The 23,310-nt window shown below is 50.9% G+C and overlaps 2 protein-coding genes, 1 long non-coding RNA gene and 2 other non-coding genes across 5 annotated transcripts in view; 2 read left to right on the forward strand and 3 right to left on the reverse strand.

Moving 5' to 3' along the window:
* The window catches only part of LOC138063507 (maestro heat-like repeat-containing protein family member 7), a 330,369-nt gene that overhangs the window by 141,206 nt on the left and 165,853 nt on the right, over window positions 1-23,310 (reverse strand). The window lies entirely within an intron of this gene.
* The window catches only part of LOC138063501 (uncharacterized), an 87,102-nt gene that overhangs the window by 38,381 nt on the left and 25,411 nt on the right, over window positions 1-23,310 (forward strand). The window lies entirely within an intron of this gene.
* On the reverse strand, window positions 12,995-13,068 carry TRNAN-GUU (transfer RNA asparagine (anticodon GUU)). The gene has a single exon. It is a non-coding gene; the product is annotated as a tRNA-Asn (tRNA).
* Window positions 13,779-13,850, forward strand: TRNAA-UGC (transfer RNA alanine (anticodon UGC)). The gene has a single exon. It is a non-coding gene; the product is annotated as a tRNA-Ala (tRNA).
* LOC138063508 (olfactory receptor 10A2-like) lies at window positions 13,790-21,378 on the reverse strand. Its single transcript, XM_068923123.1, is given in 5 exon segments — window positions 13,790-13,888; window positions 14,009-14,018; window positions 15,583-16,472; window positions 18,658-18,784; window positions 21,314-21,378. Coding segments are annotated over 5 exon segments (1,191 nt in total).

Raw genomic sequence — 23,310 nt, forward strand, 5'->3', positions numbered from 1 at the left:
GCGTCGGTCCCCACAAGCTGCGTCCGGACTCTCCTCCCCTCCGCTCCTGCTCTGCTTTGAGTGTTGGAGCACCGCAGAGGGAAGGGACCAGCCCGTGGTGACCGCTGGCTGCCACCCTCGCAGGAAAGGGGTGTGAGATCACACCCTGACTGTGGCCAGGGGAGCTGAGCTCTGCTAATGGACATGGGACCCATGGTCTCACCCGTCTGTACCCACCCGAGCCTAACTCTGCCCCGAACACAGTGGGGGATCATTCATAGTTTTAAGGATTTTGTTTGTTTTCTTTTAGATTCCCCTGTCATCCCTGGGGAGGACTCTTGGTGACAGAGATCCTCAGCACTGCAACTGCACTTGGCAGTGATAAGCAGTGAAGAGCTGTGATTCCTGAGGGGCAAAAGGATTCACTGTGTCTTTGGTGCAGAGGGAGGAGAGCTGGCCTGTCCATCCCTCTTCTTCCCAGCTGCCCTGTGCCCCCAAAGTGGAGGACACTTGCACTCATGTTACCCTAAAAAGAAACAACACTGCTGAGAGCAGAGGAATCTAGTCTTAAAGTGTAGATCTCCAAGCTCAGTAGCCCTTCCCAGAGTACCTGAGGGGGGTCTCAGCCCTCCCCTTCTAGCCAGGAGCACATCAGGCTCATTCCAGCTGCCCCCCAGCCCCACATCCAGCTGCCCAGCAGCATTTTCGTGGCCTTAGCACCTAGATGGCTTCTCCATGGGGCACTGAGATGACACCCAGATGCAAGGGGAGAGCTGTGCCCTTCTGGAGGGCAGCTTGCAGCCCAGCCCGACACCCCAGGGAAATAGTCCAATGTCCTAAAGATGGGGAGTCCTGAAGAGAGAGTTGGCTCACTCTCAGCCTCCAAAATGCATTGCCCAGAGCCCCACAGTCTAGAGGGGGACTTGGGCACCTCCATGTCAAGGACATGTCTGCATGGCAGGACCCGCAGGGCTGGTGTCTGAATTGCATCTGAACCTCCCCCTACCCAGAGAGTCCAAGGGGAAGGACAAGGGCAGCACAGAGAGGTGGGAAAGATAGAGCAACGCTATGATATTTGTGCCAAGGGAGGCAAGGACAGGGAGAGACAAGGGGCACGCAGGGGAAAGTGGTTTGGGAGGGACAGTGGTTTCCTGCCCCAGAGACTCAGGACTCATGGATTCATGGGTGCATTTGGAGCCCCACCTTGGGGCCAGGCAGGTCCTCTCCGAGACCCTGCCCTGAGGTGTGGGCACACACTGGGGTGAACGCCCCCACTGTGGGATGTATGCGCACACTTTGGAGTATGTGTGCACATGGTGGGGTGTGTGTGTAGTGTGATGTGTGTGTGTGTGTGTGTGTGTGTGTGCACATTTTGGAGTATGTGTGCACACTGAGGGGTGTGAGCACGCTGTGGTGTTTATGCAATATGCAAACTCCAGAGTATGTGTGCACGTTTTGGGGTATGCACACACTACAGAGTGTTTGCACTACATGTGTGTGTGCACACTTTGGAATATATGTGCATGCTGTGGGGTGTGTGTTTGCAAAACGTGTGTGCACTGTGTGTGTGCGCACACTGGGTTGCCTGTGCACTATAGGTTGTGTTAAAACCCCCAGCCCCAGAGGCTGGTCACGGACAACCTTCACCTTCAGCCCTACGAGGGGTGGGGAGGGCAGGTGTAATGATGGAGTGAGGCCAGCCCCAATCGCAAGGGTCTCTGGCTGGGCCCCCAGCGAATGCGGTGCCTGGGGAGGTCGGGGCTGGGTCTGTGTGGTGCCTTCCCCTCTCAGTCCAGCCCCTCCTGGCCCCATCTCCTCCTGGGTGTTACCTTGCACGGCCATTAAAAGTACAATACTGGTATGTTTAGTTATTCAGAAATAAATATTTTTCTTTTTTTATCTACTTTATAATGGTGTTTATGTAGGAGGAGGCAAAAAGGCAAAACAGTGCTGCCTGAGCTTTTGGATCCAGAATATGCCCTGTTCATGGTGATTCTTGGCCCACTAACAGCGGTCCCACCTGTTGCTGCTAGCAGGTGCTGAGGGAAAGTGTGCAAGAAACAAGGAGAACAAGAGAATGATTGTTGTTCTTCCCCCTCCAGCAGACTTTCCCTGTTTCCAGCAGCTCGAGGCTATGGGACGTGGGCCTGGAAGCATGTCCGTACCGTTGTGCTGAGGGGCTGGTGAAGCTCTTTGCTATCCATTTGTTTAACCTTCTGTGCAGCCTTGCACATGTTGCCCACCACAAAACCCTCACAGGAGTGGTGTGGGTTGTGTGAAGGAGCCCTGGAGGGCAGATGCCAGCGCTGGTCGCTGTGGGACTTTGCTCATAGCTTCCCTGCATGGTGAACGCTGTTAAGTGTTTCTTGACTGTGGTCTGACCTCTCCAGACAGGCACTGTGCGACCACTGACTTCTCCATGAGGACTTTCCTCCTGCTCTGCTGTTTGCTTCCTTCAGTGGGGCGAGAGCCGGGGCAGATGTCCAGGGGCCGGGGGGACGGGAGGGCCAGGAGCGCCCAGGCAGTGGGGTGCAAGTGGGGCTGATGGGCACCATCCTGCTGCTTGTCCCAACTGATGGGCACCATCCTGCTGCTCATCCCAGCAAATGGGCACCGTCCTGCAGCTCATCCCAGCAGATGGGCACCATCCTGCCGCTTGTCCCAACTGATGGGCACCGTCCTGCTGCTCATCCCGGTGCAGAGGGGCCGGGGAGGAGTTGCCCCCAGCTCGGCCCGGGGCCGCGTGCAGCAATGGCTGGGAGGGCTGTGGGTGCTCCGGGGGGGTCACGTCCTGCTGCTGCACAGTGAGGGACTGCTACAGAAACCTTTTTAAACCAAAAAGGAGTACAAACCAAACACCCCACCCCACCCCACCCCTGCCCGCTGCAGGGCCCCCCCGGGTGGGTGCCCACTGCCCTCCCTCGCAGCCGGGTTCCCGCATGGGGGCCACGGCCGGGGTGAGCGCAGCCGCAGTGCCCAGCCCGGCTGGGACCCCGGTGGGGTTATCCCTGCCCCAGGGCCTGCGTGGGGGCAGCGGCAGCCCCCCAACTGCCCACGCAGCCCCTGCCTGCTGCAGGGCCAGCCCTGGCCCCCCGGGGCCCTGGGGCAAGGGGGGGACGTGCCCCTCTGTGACACGGGCTGTGGTCACAGAGGACATCCCGGGTCACAGCCACAGCTCCCCTCTCCCCACACGTCCCGGCGAGGCCAGGGGAGCCCAGGCGCTAGGGCTGCTCTCGGCACCGCTCTGCTGCCAGGAGCCGCCGAGCCCAGCGGGAGACGGCAAGGGGAGGTCGGGGCAGTGCGGGGCTGCGGGACGTGTGGAGGAGGAGGAGGAGGAGGAGGAGGAGGAGAGGAGCTGTTTCCTCATCACCTCCCGCTGCGGGGGTGACCCAGGGCGAGGAGGACAAGGATGGAGCTCTGGGACGCTGGCCAGGGGACGCAGCGTGGGCAGGGGGTGCCAGCGCTCCCCCGCCAGGGTAAGGCCTTCAGGATCTCCTTCCTGGGAGCCGTGGCAGAGATCATTAACTCTGGACGTGGCTGTGGAAACCCTGGGGCTGGGGGGAGGCTGGATGAGTTGGTGGGTGCCCCAAGAGCCCTGACTGACGTTCTCCTCTGGCTCAGGGGCCAGTGCGGCCACCAGGACTGCTGGGTCCTGGCCCTGATGCTGCCCCTGCCATCCTGGGGCCCCCGGGCAGAAGTCCCTGCCCCAAGGGTCACTGCTGGCCTTGCAGTGGGGATGGCCCACCCGAGCTCCAGGTGGGGGAAGCAGCTGGAGATGCTCTGGTGGCCATGCAGAGCCTGTGTGTGCGGGGATCCCATACAGGGAAACTGGCCCCATAGAGGAGAGCCTGGGCGATGCCCTGAGCCCCCGGACTACTGTGGGCACAGCACTGTCCTCTGAGGGGTGGAAATCCCTTGCCAAAATCCCTAGGGAGGGATGAGGGGGAGATCTGCATCTGGAAGGAAAGGAGACCTGTGTGAAGGAGGCTGAGGGGTCCTGCAGCTCCTGCTGGGCTCTGGAGAGGCCGTTGGAAACACCTGTGCTGGAAATGAATCCTTGGCCTTTGACTCAGCTCAGTGGGGCTTTCTGTCTGGGAGACGGGCCTCTGCCTCTAGCTCCTTCCCACTGGGTCTCCTTGTGCCTCCAGACTGGCAGAGCAGGCTTTGAGCTCAGGGACACATTGTGGATGTCCCGTGGCAGGATCTGCATGTCCTAATGGCTCTGTTTCAGCTGCAGAGCCCTCCTGGGGGCAGACAAAAGGTTATAGCTTCAAGGCAGTGCCCACCCCAGCCCTGCCGCCCCTGCCAGGGAATGGGGTGTGTTTGAGGAGGGGGATGCGGTTTGAATATGCTTGCCCTTGTCATCTCCTTGGTTAGGCATGTGCTGAATGGTTTGAGCTGGCCCACCCAGAGCATGACATGTCTTTCACTTCTTTTCCAGAGACCCTTGCTGTCTGGGAAGGTGTGGCTAACTACATTGTTCATCAGCTGATGCTGAACCAGGTGGGTCTGCCATCCTGGGCCTCCCCACCAAACCCTTCTTCTGCCTCTTATGTGTCTGAGGGATGACGTCTTGGCTTTGACTTGTCTTTTTGAGAGGGTGAAGAGGAGGGGGAGGAAAGCATCTGGAAAGTTCTTACAAAGAATTGCTCCAAGGCTTCTCCAAAGCTTTCTTTCCCAGAGAGCTCCATCTGTCCCCTTTGTATGGCAGGAGCAGGCAGGGCACCAAGCCCCATGCTCTGACAAGTCTCCAGCCTGTCCACCTAACAGTCTCGTAATTCTTCTCTTCCTCCTCTTTTCAGGGAGTCAGAGTTATTCGTCTTGGGACCTTTGATATTGTGACTGAGCAAGTTGGTGGTGGGAAGCGTGGTCTTCTGACAGTTCGCAGACCCGTGTTCCGTCTTTCGAAGAATATTGCAGAGGTCCACGGCCTCACCTATGATAAGGCCTATGTTCCTGGTAAGGAGACAGGCTGAAACTTTGGCTTCCGCGTGGGACATCTGTGGGCTGTGCATAACTGCTGTTCAGTGTTAGACAGCCAGAGTTCCTTCACCAGGTCCTGAGAACACCTTCATTTGCTTTAATTATCATGTCATCCTCATGTACAATACAAGTAGACTCCCTTTCTCTCTGCCTTGCTTTAACAGCTGGCTACACACCAGAGGTATTGGGGATGCTTCTTCTCATCAGATTTCATTAAAACCATTGGTCTGTGTTTACTGCCACACCAGACCTTGTAAAGGCAAATACCAGCATTCATGGTGGCTCTTGCATTCTCCTTCTACTTAGAAGTGGGTCCAAGGCAGCTGTAGAGAGCCTTGAAATGGAGATGGGGAAACTAGTGTGTTTGAAAAGCCGTCAGAGGCCAGCTTTGCGGAGATGGCTGGTCAGTGCTGCCAGCACTGCAGTGGTAGTGGACATTGGTGATGCCTGTGGGGCAGCAGGAGCTCCGAGCTGTGTTTGGAGTGGGTCTTTCTTCTGAAAGGACTCCATCTTCTCTGTGACGGCAACATCAGTCTGGCACTCCTTGGAGATGGACCTCTGGCACCAGAAGCAGGGATGTTTGCTGTGTACTTCTGAGGGCGCTGGGGGTGGCCAGAAGGATCTGAAGGGGTGTCATGCAGTGCTTGTGTTTTCCTTCCCCTCTTTCCTTCCTTGTGTTCATGTGACGTGGCACAGCTAAATCTCTCCCGCCCTGGAAGGCATTGAGTGTGGGCACAAGTATCATGACCTGGCACCCACTCCCTCAACATGGGAACTGGCCCCCTTTCTCCTCTTCCTGTCCTGCCATCATGCCTCATGTTCCTACGAGATGGCTAGGGCCCTTTCTATGTCTGTAGGGAAGAAAGCATTGCACTTGGCCCATTGCACTTTGTACATCCAGTTGTAGAGTGCTTTGAACTTCTCCTAGGGAGCAGTGATATCAGCTTCCTTCAGGAGCTTTCCCAGATGTTTAAAGAAGACAGCTCTGTGGCAGGGTCTTGCTTGAAGACCTCAAAGCTGCCTGCATGCTCTTGCCCATGCTCTGTGTTAGCCTGCTGCGCTTGTGACTTTGTTGCTCTTTTGCTGCTTCCTAGGTCATAAGCTCCCTGAGCCCCTGAAGTATGCTCGTGTAGCCTCGAATATCTCTGTTCCTCGGAAAACAGTAGAGGTTTGCATAGAAGAGACCATGCATCTTTTCTCCTGTTGCCTCGAGAGTGGGAAGAATGTTGCCCTTGTGTTGAAGGACATCGGCATGCTTGTTATTCAAGGGGTAGATGTGAAAATGAGATTTTACAGAGACTTTCTGAGAAGGCTGAATGGGACCGAGCAGCTGCTAGAAGCTCTTCTTGGGGTAAGTTTTCCATTTCTGCAGTGCTACCTGTGGTCCTTTTGAAATCATGAGTGAATGCAATTCTATTAGCCTGCCATGACCTGTTTAGGGGCATGGACAGTCCTGGCCTGCAGTAATGGCAGCTCCCTGGACAGTTTGTCTTGAGCATTCAGAGGATTTGGCAGCAGAGAAGACCCTGGGAATAGGCTGTACTGGGTCCACCCAAAGATTCATGCAGCCACATGCACTGCTTGCATGTGCTCTGGGAAAAAGTCCAAGGAAAGGGCAGGTCTTGTGTGGTTTTTCCCAGTAGACTTCCCATCTTCCAGACAGCCATGGTTTAGTGCCCCTTTGTGTCAGGCTCACATTTGAACCCATGTGTCCTTTGGCCATGTCTGAGATGGTAAGGCAGCGAGTTCAACAGCTTCCCCTTAAGCGAGGTAACAATATTTCTAGGCATCAAGGGACATGTGCGTCCCTTTGGAAGCTCGGCCTGAGCCCTTCATGGGATGCCCTTGCACTGTGGTGTGGTGAAGGAACAGTGAGTTCCTTCCCTCCTGCCCCCGCCTGGGCCATCTGGGATGTCAGACATCTCTGGGCAGTCTCTGGTGACTTCAGTCCTCTCTCTTTGAAGCTGGAGGGCCTGAGCATGTGTCTTCTCTCCCATATGGCAGCTGGCCAGAATATCTCCTCACTCTCATCCTCTTGCTCAGTGGTGTTTTTAGGTCTGTGTCTGTGTAGGTTTATTTGTGCAGGGAACGCTGCTCACCCCACTGTCTGGGCAGGAAGCAGAGGCACAGGCAGAGCAAGGCCCAGGTGGGGCCAGAGCCCTGTTGCTGCTGTTGCTGTGTTGGTCTAGTTGTGCTGACCAGCTCTTCCCAGGGCCCTGGGACTTTCTGTCCTGAGGTGTGCATCTGCCCGCTGCTAGTGGTGGCCGCAGCATGTCACAGAGAGACTCACTGGAGCCCAATGTCCTTGCCCAGGTCTCTAGTGCAGCCCTGTGCTTCAGCCTGGGCTTTCAGGTGCAGCTGGAAAGGGGAGGTGTGGAAGCAGGCCGAGCTGAGCCCCTTGAGGGTTAAGCCAGAGATGCAAGCAGGCTGTAGCCCAGCCCTGCTTCCCAGCTCTGTCTCTTCCTTCTCACTTAGTCCATGGTGCCTTCTCAGTCCGTTGTCTGGGCCAGGGCCTTTTCTCCAGCCTTTGTTCCCAGTGGGTCCCAGAGCAAGACCCTCACCAGCCCCTTAGAAAGACACTAGAGACTTGGCCTTCATAGTTGGAACCCTCTGTGCAAAGGGAAAGGAAGGGCTGCGTCTCTCTATTCCTCCATGGTGCAGAGGCAGCTGTCTGAATGTTAGGAGAGACTGTGGGGGTTAACCCCACGTCTGAGCCCTTTGTTCTCAGCTCAGGAGGCATCAACTCAAGCCAGCAGGGAAAGAAAACGGAGCAGCCAGGACCCCCGGCTAGTGAAATGCCTTCCCCTGTGCTTGCCTCCATCGACTCCTGCATTAGGAAAGACCTGGTGTCTGGGCTGAGTCTCTGCATTCTCAGCCTTGCAAAAAGCAGTGTTCCTAGCCTTTCTCATGTATTTCCCTCCAGCTGCTCTGCTGTATAACTGAGGGGCTGCTGTGAGGAAGAGAGAGATTCAACATTTCAGAGAGGCAGCACCTTCTCTGAGCAGTGGAAAAATTTGCTGCCCCTGTGAGCGATGAGATACTTTCGTTGGCATCATCTCACATGTGTCTCTCACCTTTGCAGATGCCGGAGATGAGGGATTCAGTCCTCTTGGGCACTGAAACTGCAGCTTCTCAGACCTGGTCTGGCCATGCCATTGTCTTTCCTGAGTGAGTATGGCTTGTTGCTTCTTAGCCCCTGGCTGGCCAAGCAAGCAGCTTCTCAAGGCATGTTTGGTAGCGTTGTGTTGCCAGTGCTTGTGAAGGCTGCTCAAAAAGTCATTTGAGAATAACTCTTTCCAATGTGAGTTCAAGTACAGGTCCATACTAGTCACTGGCTTGGGACATTTCCATGTCTTCTGAGAGACCTGTGTGAATGATGTGTCCTGCATTATTTTCTTGGGTCAAAGGTTTTTTTGATGGGAGGCCCATCTAGGCCCAAGTGAAGCCAGTGCCCAGTGGGGTTTTTTGGAGAACTTTGTGCTGTCTCCCATTGTGCTCAGTGTTTTGTTCCATTACCTGCCTGGGAGATGGAGGTTCCTTTTTACAGATGCACAAACATCAGCTTGGGAGGGCCTGCGGGTGTTTGGGAGGGTGAGAGAGGAGTTAGAAATGGTGCTGGGAAGCTGTAGGGAAGGAGAGTAGCCTGTTCTGCCTGGACATGAACATGAACAGGAGATGGGAGATGGTCACAGTGGCAGCCCAGAGGATCTGGGTTAAAGTGAGCTTTCCTACCAGGAAGGGTAAGGAAGCTCTTGAAGAGCCTGAGGAGGAAACTCACACCCCTCCAGGCCCTGGAGGTCTTCATGATGTCACTCAGCTTGCTAAGATGCTCCTCCAGAATCTGGCATGTTCTGTATATTCTGCTTTGCAAAAAGGAGGACTTCACAGTAGCTCCCAAATGCCCCTGTGTCCCCCTTATTCACACAAGGTGCAAAGGAAGTGTGGTGTCCTTCATTTGGACTGATGCCTTTTTCCCTGTTTCCAGGTACAAGCTTGAGAGGAGAGCTAGAAAACCACCTGTGGCACCTGCGAAGCCCAGCCAGGAAGAGGAGATGGGAAAAGACAACGCGAGGGGCAAAAAGGGAATGGAACAGCTGGTTCCTGGCAGGGGTTTGTGCCTTCTCCTCCTGTGCTGCTGGGTAGGGCATTGGAGCCAAGGCTCCAGTGCAATGGCTCCCAGGGGTAGCATGAGGCACTGGAGGTGATGCTGCTTACCCAAGATGGGAAATCTCAAGTGACTCAGGATGGGAAAAGTCAGATGGTTAAAAAGTCTGGTAGCCTGTGCCAAGACTTCCTTTCATTTTCAAAGCAAGGTGTTCTAACCTTTCTTTCCTACTCTCTCCTACACATCCCCAAAACAGTGGCTTTGTGTTGACTGTGTCAACAGAGGAGTTGTAGGCATGTGAGATCAGTAGACTGATCCAAGGATCGGCTTGCCTTGTGTGAAATGATGGCCCCCAGAGAGGCTCTGTTCGGTCACCAGGACATCCCAGCAAGCCCCCTTTTCCATCGAGTGAATGGGATAGAACATGAGAAAACCAATTCCACAAGAAAAGATATTGCCCAGTAAAAACGAAAAGACAGATAGTCTAAGCCAGTGTCTGGAAAGACCAAAGACCACCCAGGAAGCAAGCTTTGAAAGGAATCAGCTTGAGGCTTGCCTCACAGTTTTATCACAAGCTTGAGCACATCTGCCTATCCTTCCTGTTCCAAAGGTCTCCACAATGCTGTCCTGAAGTGTTTTCTTGTCTCCTGCTTACAGGAACTCTTCCTGCCAAGCGTTTCCTCTTCAGGGAGAGGCATCCTCTACCCAGAATAACAGCTACCAATATGCAGAAAGGAAAGGAGAAGAAAGCTGAGGTCAAAGCGTCTCGTGGCAGGTGAGACACTTGGAGGCATGGAGGAGGGTGATCCTGCAGCCTTGTGCTTTTTTGAGTGAGATGTTTCCTGTGGACACGAGGTTTAGGGCAGCTCTGAATGCCTTTTCTCACATGGCACAGTGACTCCTGATCCCACGATGGCAGGACTGCCTTTACACCCCTGATCACTTTCTCCTTCTTTGACCCTGGGTCTCCAGGAAGAATCAGTTTTCCATACCTAAGCGCAAGGTAGCTGGGACTGTTGAGGAGTGTTTAATACATTTGCGAGGATGGGGTAAGTGTGTCTCACAGAGCCTGTCTTTGTAAAGGCCCCTGCTCCTCTCCTTGCTGCCTCGAGAGAGAGCCTGTGCCTGGGCATCCTGAGCGTTCCTCCAGGCACATCATGGAGCCCTCGGTGCTTCAGCTGGGGGTGATCTCTGTGTCTGTGGATGTGAACACAGGCAGTCGACCCCACATCATTCTGCTGCGGGACTGCCTTCTGCTGCAGAAGCAGGTGCCCAGCTTGGGAGTGCAGAGTGGAGACCAAACTCGCGCTGTGCTCACACCACCTCCCCACAATGTGTATTTTCAGTGTGCTCCCAGCCATCGGAGGGAGCTCCTCACAGAAGGTGGAGAAAGGCAGGAGGAAGGACAGTGCTGAGAAGGTGGAGAAAGGCAGGAGGCAGGACAGTGCTGACACCATGCCCCCACCTGAGAAACTGGTTAAAAAAATCCAGAAGATGCCAAGACAGGTAGGTGCTACTGGCTGAGGTCCTCCTTGTGCCCTAAGGACTTGTGGAAAAGCACACTTCTAGGGGCAGGGGGCATGAAAGACCCCTTCCTGTGTGTTCATTTGGCCCTTGACCAGCCTTGTCGTGCTCTAGTTTTGCAATGCATTTGTCACTAGTGCGTTCTCAGGAAACACATCAGAAGGCCCTCTTTGGCCCTGTTTCTAGCGGGAATGTACCTGCTGGGCCTTTCAGGGACAGGGCATGGGCACTTTCTGTTTAGCTCAGTGATCATTTAGCTCCTTGGTCAGATGAAAAATGCGATTATCAGACCTGCCAGTACTAGCTGAAGGGCATAAGAGTGCTGACAGGCAGGCTCAAGGCAAGGGGCAGAGGAGAGGGTGAGAAATGACCTTTGTGCCCTGGAAAACATCAGATGCCAGTAATAACCTTTGCTGTTTCTTTTCTGTGGCCCTCCAGGTGGAATATCACTTCAGAGTAATGGGGGAAGGGATTCTTGTCTTTCCTCCAATCTGAGCCCCTGGGAAGATCTTCCTTTCCTATGTATTTTGCTGACAAGACAAGCAAGGCAACTGAAGGCAGAAGAGCACCTTTGGAGAAGTCATGTGAAGAAACCACAGTATTTCCTCTGGAGCCATTTTCCAGAAGTATCCGTAAGAGGCAAGGAACCCTGAGGAAAATGGGGCTTGTGGTCCAAGTGAAGTCCCACTGTTACTAAAGGCCCGTAGCTGGGCTTTCGGCTGTTGGGGAAGCTCAAGTGAATGCTGATGCTGAGAGTAACAGCTGAGGTCATAAGGGATGTTCAGGCTCATTTGTTCTGACCTGCCAAACCTCAGAGTAGGATTGCATTAAAGGTATCCTGCTCTGCCAATGGTGATTTCTTCCCCTCATTTGCAATGCTTGCAGGGAGATGTCTGATGGAGATAGGGGGGTTAGTGGGCAGCCTGGCCCTTCCCTCCCCAAGGACAGTGGGTCTGAGAGGGAGAAAATTGGGTTTGTGGAGATGGAGGGGATTTGTAGCCCAAGAGACAAAGCACAGCACAGAGTGGGAGCTGTCCTCGGCATCCCAGCCAGCAGATGTAGAGGGACAAGAGCTAAATGCGAGTTGCAGGGAGGAGGCTGTTTAACCAGCTGCCGTGCAGCAGGGACTTCAGTGAGAGCTATGTTTCCTACAAAATGCTGAATCTCTGGCTGAATCAATTCCCCAAAGATTTCTTGGTGCTGGTGTTTGGAATCAGGTGTAAAAGAAAGGGAAAAGCAGGATCTGATGTGGAAGAGAAACAGCAGAGAGGGCTCCATCTGGGACCCCTCATGAACATCCCTCTGAATCGGCTCCTTCCTGCTGAAAGGGCACAAGACAGGACAGAAATGCAGTGACTCCCCTGCAGGAGTCTAGCAGGAGGCTAAAAGCTGACTGTAAAACTGTGACTTCACAACAGCCCCAGGTCAGAGACTGGCAGTCAGTTTTGCTCTCCCAATTCATTCTTTTTTTTTTTTTCTTTCATCTCCTGCACCTTGCACACAGACTTTGCTTTTATGTTCTCTGTCCCCTCAGCACCAGCTCACAGCACAAACATCTCAAACCTTCCCAGTGTGTCTTTGCTTACCCAAACACACTCACGCATCAGGCTGCCCTGTCCAGCCCAGCTGCAGCACCTTGCAGCTCCCCGTCCCTGCACAGAGCAAGAGGACCTGCTCCTGCAACCCCACAAGCTGCTTTGATCCTCTTGCCAGCTGTTGCTGCTGCTGAACCCTACTCTCCCGTCAGGTCTCAGCTGCAGCTGTGACCCAGGGCATGCTGCTCTGTCTCCAGTCTCAGCCTCTCTCCAGGCAACAAGTCAGGCCAAGGATCGAGCACCGACTGGACTGAGAGGGCTGTCCTCTCCCCCGAGGTTGTGCTTGGGGTGGAGGAAGGCCCTGTGCACAGTGCAGAATACATTAGCAGTGCATCGCTGTAACCTCTTGGCCACCTCTTCGCCATGCTGTTGTTCATCTGTGGCTGCTCATGTTTCCCTCTCTTCTCTTCTTTGGAGGATGACTCAGGACAGAATGGACAGCATTCACTAAACCCTGATTTATTGTATTTTAGCCATAGTAAAGTGTATGTGTCTCGTGCTTGGTGCTGATCCTTACACTGTCAATCCCCCTTCCTTATTCCCTCCCAGCATAAAACCCCTCAGTAAGACCAACCTCTGCACACACACAGGTGTGAATGGGAAGGTCAGTGGCACCAGCCCCACCAGCAAGGACCCCTCTATTCACAGCAGCCCTGGTTCAGGAGACAGGTCCTTCCCTGAGCAATTCACCAGCTTGAGCCAGAGCCACGAGGTTACCACAGGTTTGTCTGTGCTAGTCCATGGGGACCATGAGCAAAAGCCAGGGTGCCGGGCATCACAGTCCTCCAGGCACCCCACCAAGGGGCACCGTCCCTGGGTGGGCTCGAACCACCAACCTTTCGGTTAACAGCCGAACGCGCTGCCCTGCTGCGCCACAGAGACCCCCACCTGGGGCTGTCCTGGGGCACCACTGGCATCAGGACAGTCCCCAGTGCTGCTGGAGTGGGAACGTCTCTGAGGCCAGGCACGTCCCCAGCCCCAGGGAAGGGGAAGAGGATGCTGCCCTTCACCCACCACCAGGTGCTGGTGGCCAGAGCAGAGCAGGGGACAGCCTGGTGTCCAGGTGAGGGGACTGTGGGCAGCTCCCTGCCCAGGATCACCTCTACCTGCTCCCGTGGCCCCTCCACTGCACACCCTGGGGGAGAGAGGGCAATTGGAGCTGTGGGCACCTCACCTGGGGAGGACATTTCCCTCAGCGTGTTCACTCCTGCTGTTGGTGTCAGGGACAGATGTGCTGCACACAGGAGTGCTGCACAGGGTGGCAGAGGAGACTCAGGGAAGGGGTTTGTTCCTCTCCATAGACCTTCCCTGGGAGGGCCAGAGCGTGGGAGCAACTCCTGCAGCGAGTCTTCTCCTGCCCCCATCGACTGCAGAGATGTTGGAGGGGCAGTGTCCCATGGTGCAGCCCTGGTCCAGGACTAGTCCCCGCTGAGAGGCAATCTCCACTTCCCCCATCCCAGCCTGTGGCCCAGTAAGAGGGTTTGAATGCAGTTTTCTGCTGAGGATCTCAGAGCAGCAGGGGAGAACAGGGCTGTGCTTGTCAGGGGCACATCCTGGGGCGAGTGTATGTCCCACCCCTCAGCAGGTTGTAAGGGGATGTAGCTCAGTGGAAGAGTGCCTGCTTTGCATGCAGGAGGTCCTGGGTTTGATCCCCAGCATCTCCAGGGGTGCCTCTGTTACCCTCCGACAAGGTGTCCTGTTTCTGGAGGTATGGGGAAAAAGGAGATTAGGGCATTATTCCGTCTTTCACAGGTAGTTCACAAAACAAGGCCCTGAAGGAAGGAGCAAGACAACACTCTAAGGCAACCAGATAAGGAAGTACCCAAATAAACCTGAGGAGAACAAAAACAGTTGATAAACAGGGGAGAACTACTTGAACTATGGGTGAACTACCCTAATTAGCATAACAAAAAACCCACCCACAAGCAGGGAAGCCCCCTGCTGGTCAAAGCCCCTTCCCCATAGAGCATGCATAGTAGAAAAAGAGGATACTGTGACTTTAAATGAAGATGAGACCTAACAGAACCAATGGGAACAAGGATGACTTAATATAGTTGTAAACTGTACTGATAACTGTTGCTTGAACTGCATAAAAGTGTCAGCTGTGTAGTAATCAGGTGTGCCAGCTTTGTGGAATTACCAGCTAGCACCCATCTCTGCGCAGAAATGAGTTAAGCAAATATCTTGACTGTGTGTTTTTTGGCTCATTGCACAGCGGGTGAAAGAACCCTTCTTTGGGACAACACTTGGACCCCATGCAAGGATTTGTTAGGGGCAGTTTAAGCATACAGAATCCCTCTGTACTCAACAGAGTGAGACTGTTGCCTCTCGTGGGCAATCCATCTCGCCTGCTTCAGATCTGTGTCTTCCTTCGGGATGAACTGCTCTCCATGAAGGGCTGGGATACAGATCCCTGAAATTGCATGTGATATTCTGAAGAAGTGTTATTAAGGCAGATGTGTACAGACACAAAAGGTTGAACGACCATCTTCACAATGCACAGGGTACATAAGTGCAACTGGTATAACTTCAGTTCATCAGGAAAGTTCTGTACTTTGAAATAGGATTGCAATGTAAAATCTGATGTTCTGTGAGCACCAGGACGAGCTCTGTCCATGCTGAATTACATTGGTATAGACGTTTCTGGAAAGACTCTGCTGCTCACAAATGATGTTAGGCTTAGGTCTCCCATGTATTTTTATTTTTTTTTGGTCTCTCATGAACCCTACCTGAAGCCTTTGATTACTCCACCTTCTTTGCTTTATCTAAATAAGGCAATGGGTTGTATTTGCTACTGATATGAATACAGTGCATGAATAAATTTGCGTTTTTCAGTTTGATTCCATTTATTTCAGTCTGATTTTAGGTGGGCTGCAGCAGCAGCTCTTGTAGTAACAAAACCAGCATGGTTAAAGAGAACATCAGCAGTGCTAACAGTGCTAATAAGGCACTTTATGTATGGTTGGTAAGAGTCACTTCCAGTTACATGTGATGTTTAAAACTCTGTTTGCTAAGTCTGGATGCTCGGGCTCCTGCAGAACCAAATGCAGATGAATAGGCATCTCCAGTGAGCATGTCCCTTCCGCTGAAGAAATGTCTCTGAGGTCAGCAGGAGTTCTCTGGAGGTGTCAGTCTCTTTCTAATGGCTATGACAGGATCCTACATGATGTGGTCAGTCTTGGAGCATGACTTTTCTCAGCCTAAGCCAGACAACTACAGTAGTTCATAAGAAAGAACTGTGTTTTCCTCCAGAGGGAGGAAAGGAGAGTCCAGCCAACAAACTTAAACATCCAAGTACATTGGAGCAGATTGAATCAAGCCTGCTTGCCCAGATTCTAGGCAGATCGTGTCACATGAAATGAATGCAGGGTCACGGTTTGAAGTTTAGAAATTTACCCATGAATGGTTTTGCGCCACAAAACTTTCTCCAGGGCAGCTTGGATGTCCCTGTTTCACAGGCTGTAGAGAAAAGAATTTAACATTGCAGGGAAAACAGTATAGAACAGGGACAGAAGTTTGTCTGTGTCTGGAGGTGTTTTGGATTTGGGCTGTACATAGCTGATGAAAGCAGAAACATAAAATAATGCTAGCACAGTGAGGTGGGAGGAGCAAGCAGAGAAGGCCTTTCTTCTACCTTTGGCAGTTGGTATCTTGAGGATGGTGGTAAGACTAGAGGAATAAGAAACCAGGATCATACTAAAGGGGACCAGTCCAAAGAACGCAGCAATAATGTAGATCACAGTTTCATTCACAGATGTGTCAATGCAGGCCCATGTCAATAGTGCTGCTGGGTCACAGGAGAAATGGTTGATCTTGTTGGAGCTGCAGAAAGGTAGGCAGAAGAGCAATGCAGTCTGTAGTATCTGAGCAGGAATGGCAATGGTCCAGGAAGTTACTGCTAACAGGATGCACATCCTCTTGTGCATTAGGGAGGGGTATCGCAGGGGGTGACATATGGCTACATACCAGTCATAAGTCACGGTCATCAATAAAGCAGACTGTGTGCTTCCCAGGGAAAGGAAAAGGTACCTTTGTGCTGCACAGGCCATGAGGGAAATACACTTGCTGCTCAATAAAAGGCTGACTAGTGTCTTGGGACTAGTTACCGAGGAAGAAACGAGCTCTAAGGCTGACAAGCTCACTAGGAAGAAATACACAGGCTTATGGAGTGTGGCATCCAACAGGATTACCAGGATAATGAAAAAGTTTCCCACCAGAATGACCAGATAGAGAGGGAGCAGCAGAGCAAATAGCCAAATCTGCTCTTCAGCACTGATAGAAAAACCCTGCGGGAGGAAGCCAGACACAGCAGAGCTATTCAAGGTCATCATGTCTTCTCATACCATCTCCAACTGAAGGTGGATCATGTGGTATTCGCCTGGAGGACATTTCCATGTGGTGGGCTTTTTCTCCTGCTATTTGCAAAGAAGAGACCCAACAACTGCGACATACAAAATACAGAGGGCTATAACAACCTCTAATCTCACTGGTGCCTGAATCTTAATCACCCATGCAGTAGCAGCTGGGCTTCCTCCACTTCTGGAGAGGGGAAAAAGATAGCCAGAGAAGATGCATTCATGAGTTGCCTTACAGAAGCAAGGCTCTTTCTTTCCTTAGTGTAAAGAATAACAGCCCATTGCAAAAGTTATTTCCCATTTCAGCATTTTTCTTCTTTTTTCTTTCGTCTCTGGTTCATTTCCACTCATCTTCCCTCTCCCCTTAGCACACGCTGCTCTGGCTCCCCTACCTATGAAAGACTTGAGTTACGTGTTGTGACTAAACACTTCTCCCAGGCTGATGAAGACAGGTGAACCCTACCCCTTGTCCAAGTACATTGTCTTAGTATGTCCCCAGGGGATGAAGATCAACCTGTCCAATGAGTGAGTGACTCCTGTCTCTCAGTGCCTTGGTTAGCACCTTTGGAGGTGCTAGTTGGTGATTCAAGGCAAAACCTACTGTGATTATACTTAGGCATCTTCATCGCATGGCTAAAAGTGAGGTGGGAAGAAAATGGGCCTTGAAAATGACTTCTGAGGAAGAACAAGTAAAACGAGCCCCACTGCCCTTACCCTTCCTCCTGTCACCAGCCACACTTTCTGGGGAGTCACCTGTACCTTATTAGCAGCTCCTTGCTGCTTTCACACCTTTGCTCAGTGTCTTGCCTGGAAGAAGTGGCTGTGCACTTAAAACTGGGCATCTATTTTTCTCACTAACAGTATGGTGAACTGCTAAATCCTAGCACCACTACAGCCATTGACCCTCACCCTTACAACAGTATTAATACCTCTCTCTCCACTCACGTCATAATGGAACATAGCACCACACTCCAGAATCCATCAAACATTGCATTTAATTCCCGAGGAAGGAAGGCGATGATGTTTTTAAGCCCATTCTTGAAGTCTACGCATTGCTTTTCCCTGCTTCCTTTCCTGTTGCAATAGTTCTCCCTCCTCTCTTGGCAGGGTGATGAGAGTTTTGGAGCAAAAACCGCTTATTCACCTTTGAGAAGCACCTTCTGTCTCTCCATGATTACATTTCAGACTTCTCTCCTGAAAGAAACTATGAGGAAAAAACCAAACAAACGTGAAGAAAGCCTGTAGGAAAGAAGACCATCTCTTACCACTATCTTTTTGCTGCTGTTGTTATTGCTGCTCAATAGCTCCTGTAATTTTCATCAAAGAACAAATGCTAAGACACAGTCCTCATAAACCCACCTCAGCAAGGTCTACCAGCAACTGTGTGTTTTCAAGGGCATCCTGATTTCCCGTGTGACTGGGAGAATGTTAATTGCTTTTAAATATCAAAGGGTATGCTGAACCTTCTCAGAATACCTGTTAACAACTGGTCCAGTTGTTTCCCTTCTCCCATCAGCAAGGATCATGTATCAGCCACAGGAGAACATTTCAGTCCTGAAGAGACTGTTTTAAGGTTTTCAGATGAGTTTTCCTTACAAAATTGTCTATACTCGGGGAAACTTCCCCTTACACTGTTGAATTCATCTTCAAACTTGATGGAGCATGACATCATGAGCATTCACTTGAGCCATAACTGGAAACAGGTGAGAAGGAAGAATTAGTGGCTTCATGGAGTGAAGGACCAAGCAATCAAGCCCTGTGACATTACTGAGCTTGTGATAATGCCAGCTGTAGATACATCTGCTCAGCACCTTGAGGGGTGGGATCATGAGACTTATGCTCAGAGTGCCAGATTGCATATACCTGTGTGTTGACTCTAAAATTTAGACATGAGTTTTCCAGCTGCGACTGAACCCCACCAGACCTCATTAAATAACAAGGAGCACAGCATGGTTAGGTCCATGCCAGCTTTTGCTAGAGTGCCTAGAGAAACTTAATGATTTCTGTTTCTGGGGACAGGTGGCGTTTCTTGTCTCCTAAACTCTTGCAAACATGGGTGAGCTGATCCAGGCAGAACTGGCCCTACCTCTATGCCTTCCCCAGGCTCCCCATTTACCTCTGAACTTTTCAACATGCTAGGAGTGCACTCTTGACAAACTGAGTCCGCATTTGCTATTGTCCGTGTGATGGATTTCATCATGTGCCGATCCCGGAACAGCCTAACTGGCTCCCTCATGGGAAAACTGAGGCACAAGGGAACGGAGGAGCTGATTCCACACTGTCCCTGAAGCTAGCACAGCAATAAGCCTGTTAAAGGTACATCAGGAATTTCTATTTTCACCCTATGTGTTCTCAGAGGGTTCAGGAATTTCAGCCACAGTTTCCAGATATTTTCTGTTACCTATTGTTGTCATAGGACAACCGCATGACACAGGACAGGCTTCAGGAAAACCAGGACAGGTATCAGCCGTCCAAGCCAGAGAGAGTTTCTCAAGGTCCAGTTGCTGTGAGGAAGGGGAGATGTGGCCCTCCAAAAGGTGATTAATCGCAATGCAATGTGCCCACAGAAATACATCACAGGGTTAGGCGACATGTCATCTCTAATCCAGATACTGCACTTAAGGGTTGTGACTCAGCTCCTCTAACATTTGTCACCTGAGCTATTGCACTTGCATTCAAAGGAGAAAAATGGGTGTTTTTAAGAGGCAATTCTTCTTAGTTATTTTTAATGATTGTAGTTATTAAGAGAAGGAAAAGGCTTTGCGTTGAAGGAAACATAGCAGAGCCTCAACACTACTTGACAATTTTTATTTATTGAGTTCATAATTCTTGACTGATTTCTTTCTCTCATGGAAAGTAGAGGAATAACCTTGTAAATGGAGTGTTAGTTTACACTATACAGGGAAAAGCTATTGATTTCCAAAGGATTTCCAGGTTTTCCTAAAAATAAGCAGAGTTGGGGCCATGCAAAGATTAGCGGTTAGCTCCCTGGAATATAACCAGTCACTTTAAAGGGACAAGAAAAAGGCAACATAAGGTGTAAGAAATAAGTTAAACAGAGATCTCAGGGTCAGAATCCTGTTTCTGCTGACCAGGTGCAAATGAAGGACAAATCCAAATAACACAAGGGTGCAGTTCATCTGAATGAATAGAAACGCTCCAAATACAGATATTGTACCAATCCTAAAGGGTCACTGAGGTGAGCTGCCCGACTACAGCCACTGGGCTCTCTCCCAGGTCACAATCAACCTGACCCGGTTTAGATGTCTGCTTTAAGAGGAAATGAGTGTTGTCCTAGATACATGCATTTCTCTCCAGTGACTACAAGGGAGTTCAGAACACGAGCTGATGTGGACGAGTGAGTCTGCATGGTCAGATAACTTCATTTCTCAGGCCACTCGCTGTCTTTGTTCCCCTACTTGTCACACTGCTGGGTCCCCTTGGGCTGTCTTCTGGGACGAGGCAACTAGTTCCTTCTGTGAGGAAACAGGGTGCCACTGACAGGACAGGTTCCCTTTGAATCCCCTCCCAGGACACAGCGTGGCCATAGTTTCATCCTGTTTCTTTCCTTCTGGCCATTGCAGTCTTGGAGGTGCAGCAAAACCTAAAGAATTTTAATCATAATCATAATAGAAGGATGAAATTCAAGTTTGCCCTCTAGTTACAGTTCTGGCACAGCTGTGTGTATCAGGGCTGTGCCTGGGTGCCCACCCAGCACACTTAGCCATCTCTTCCTGGGGGGGTTCTGGGATTGTCTCAGTTAGCGTCTGCCCAGATGAGACAAAGACCAGCTTTGCAGTGGAATAATTGAGTGAACTTCTTGGCAAAGTCACAACAAGGTGCTTGATTGAATGAGGCCATTGCAAAGACACTCCCAGAAACAGGGCCTGCTGATGAAGTGCAGAGAACTGTGACAGTTACTGGGCAGAAAGAGGTAAATCTTCAGTGCAGTTCATCCACCCCATTTTAGATAGTGACAGTTGCATGAGCTGGATCAAACCATAGAAGAAACGATTCCTTCAAGACAGGTTTTTAGCTAGCTGTCTCAGATGGAGTCATGCACATTGTCTGGATGAAACCCACCATTGTTTAGGTGAGATGGATCTCTTTACATGGGCTGCGTGCGTGGGGTGTCTGTATGTGTGCAGACAGGGTGAAGAGCATTTTAAGGCACTGCATGAGGCTTAGCAGCAGGGATAGTATCTCTTGTGATTACAAGATTACATTAGAAGTGGGGTAGTCCTGGAGGTGGGACATTCGCAGCTCCCGGAGAACCGTGGCCATGAGTGTTAGGCATTCACCGCAACTGCAGACAGGCAGCACTAGAGTTGAGCTTTCTGACACAGCTGTAAATGTTCTGTTAGGACTGTTCATGTAAAAAAGTCAATAATAAAACCAGGGGCATAAACAGGACAGACCCCTCTGTGCACTTTTTCAAACTGATGCCATGTCATGACCAGGCCAGTGAGGACACTACCTGTGACTGCTTTCTCCTTCTCAGTTGAGGCTGGGGCAGAAAAGGCAAATGTTCGAGCAAACAACTGAGACTGAGTTCCTTCTGCTCCAACTCTCTGACCAGCAAGACTGATAGAGCTCACATTTTGTTGCTTTCCTAAATGACTATATTTTTGCCCTGATGGGGAATCTCTTTGTCACCATGGCTGAAACCCTCACATCCCTTCTTCCTGATGAATCTGCCCATCAGCTCCATCTCCATCACTGCCCCCAAACCCACAGAGAATTCCTTACTCAACAACAGGTGACTTCCCTACTTTAGATGCATCACCCCCGTGTTGCTTTTCTTGTTCTGTGCTACAGCTATCTTCATCTTCCTCATCGCCACGGCATCCAACTGCTACCTCACCATGGCCAAACACTGCACTGCAGCACAGTCATGAACTGGAGAGTGTGTGCCCAGAGAGTGGCCAGTGCCTGCCCCTGTCCCTTTCTGCATTCAGTAATGCGCACTGCTAACACGTTCTGGTGTCTTACTACTGTTCAGACACGACTGATAAATTCTTCTGTGACATCCCACAGCTACTCAAACTCTCTTGCTCTGATGCCTATAGCAATGAACATGCTATTCTGGTTGTTAGTGCACATTTGTTTTTAATTGCCTTCCCTTTCATAGTAGTGTCTTTTGGTAACACTTTTATTGCAGGGATTGCAGTTTTCTCAAAGCAGGGAAGGCATGTCTTTTCCATCTCTTCCCATTGTGATTCTCTTGCTCATTTCCATGGGAATCATTGCCTATGTTATACCCACCTCTCCCTTGTTGTTAGTTTGGGGTCTCACTGTGATTGCCCTTTATGCCGTACTACCTCCAGTGAAGAATCCAGTCATTTACAGTCCTCTCCGTTTATACCGCTGAAATTAAAATTAAAACCCTTCTAACTAAACATCAGGTTTATTCTACTAATTGTTCCTTAACTATCTGAGGCTAATTGCACACAAATTCCTGGACATGTTGTAGAGGACAGTAAAGAGATTCAAACCTGCCTGCTGCCTGAAGTCCCTTTATTTTTATTTTTAGCAGAGGTGACAAAATCCTGAAGGAGAAACTGGTGTGTTGTTTCTACTAATGTTTTAAAAATAGTTGTTTCTAGTTCAGGGCTGTTCTGAGGGAGACCAAAGTTGTTGAAGCCTCAGAGAATGATGAAGAGTGATTTGTTAGAGGTGTGGTCCGTGGTTTCTCAGCTGGTGGGAAACATTAAAGCTTTTTGTCTTGGGTGGTCTTTTGCTGATTTGTCTGTTGTATCATAGTGCTTGACTTAGGAGAACGCTTGCCCTCTGGAAATGCAGATCTTTCCCCATGGACTTGAGGAGCCATTAGACAGGTAGTTTAGAGGTAGATGATTGGGTTCATTCCCACCAGGCGATGCTTTCCCACATCTAGAATGGGATTCATCTCACTAGATGAAGGCAGTTGCCATGGTACCTCTCCTCCTCTGACATTGACTGCCACCACTCAGGGGAGAGAAAACATCACATCCTAAGTTAGATCTTCACAGCCAGTCAAATGTCCTGGAAAGGCATGTTTCTCTCCCCTGACTGCAAAGGGGGATGACTGCAATGCAGTCACCTGGCATCAGGTGAGAGGAATCCCACCAGCAAGCCACCAGCAGAAGGTTCTGGATGAAACGCTGATAGCCCACTGAGATGCATGGAAGTACTCCAGAAGTATGGGAGTGGGCTGCTACCATCCAAACCATACCGTACCGTACCGTACCGTACCGTACCATACCACACCACACCACACCACACCACACCACACCACACCATACCATACCATACCATACCATACCATACCATACCATTCCACACCATACCATACCATACCGTAATGTGATACAGATCTACAGAGGTATGTGGCCTTCTGCTGTAGCGTATGGAAGCCAGAAGGGATACCCTTCAAATGGCACCAGAGAATTATGTGTAGGCAACGGAAGCACTCTTGGCCAATGCATCCAATGGCATTCAATTGCCTAAACTGTTTAGGCACCATAGCAAACCTTGCCTGGTCTCCAGAGGGGTCTCCAAATGGAGGCATCAGTTCCTTTGAGACAGTTCCCATTTCTTCAAGAGTAACTTGTTCCAGAGGACTTTTTGATAGGGAAAGCAAGTTCACCTTGACTTTTCAAAGAGAAATTTTTGCCTGAAATTCTTAATCTAATAGCAAATCCTGCCAGGTGAAATGTTTTGGCCCTTCACGTGGCTCTCCGGGAAAGGTAAATAGTTAGTGACTAAAGCTCTTTCTAACTTAAAGAAA

This window comes from Struthio camelus, chromosome 32, assembly GCF_040807025.1.
Source record: "Struthio camelus isolate bStrCam1 chromosome 32, bStrCam1.hap1, whole genome shotgun sequence".
Classification (NCBI taxonomy): domain Eukaryota; kingdom Metazoa; phylum Chordata; class Aves; order Struthioniformes; family Struthionidae; genus Struthio; species Struthio camelus.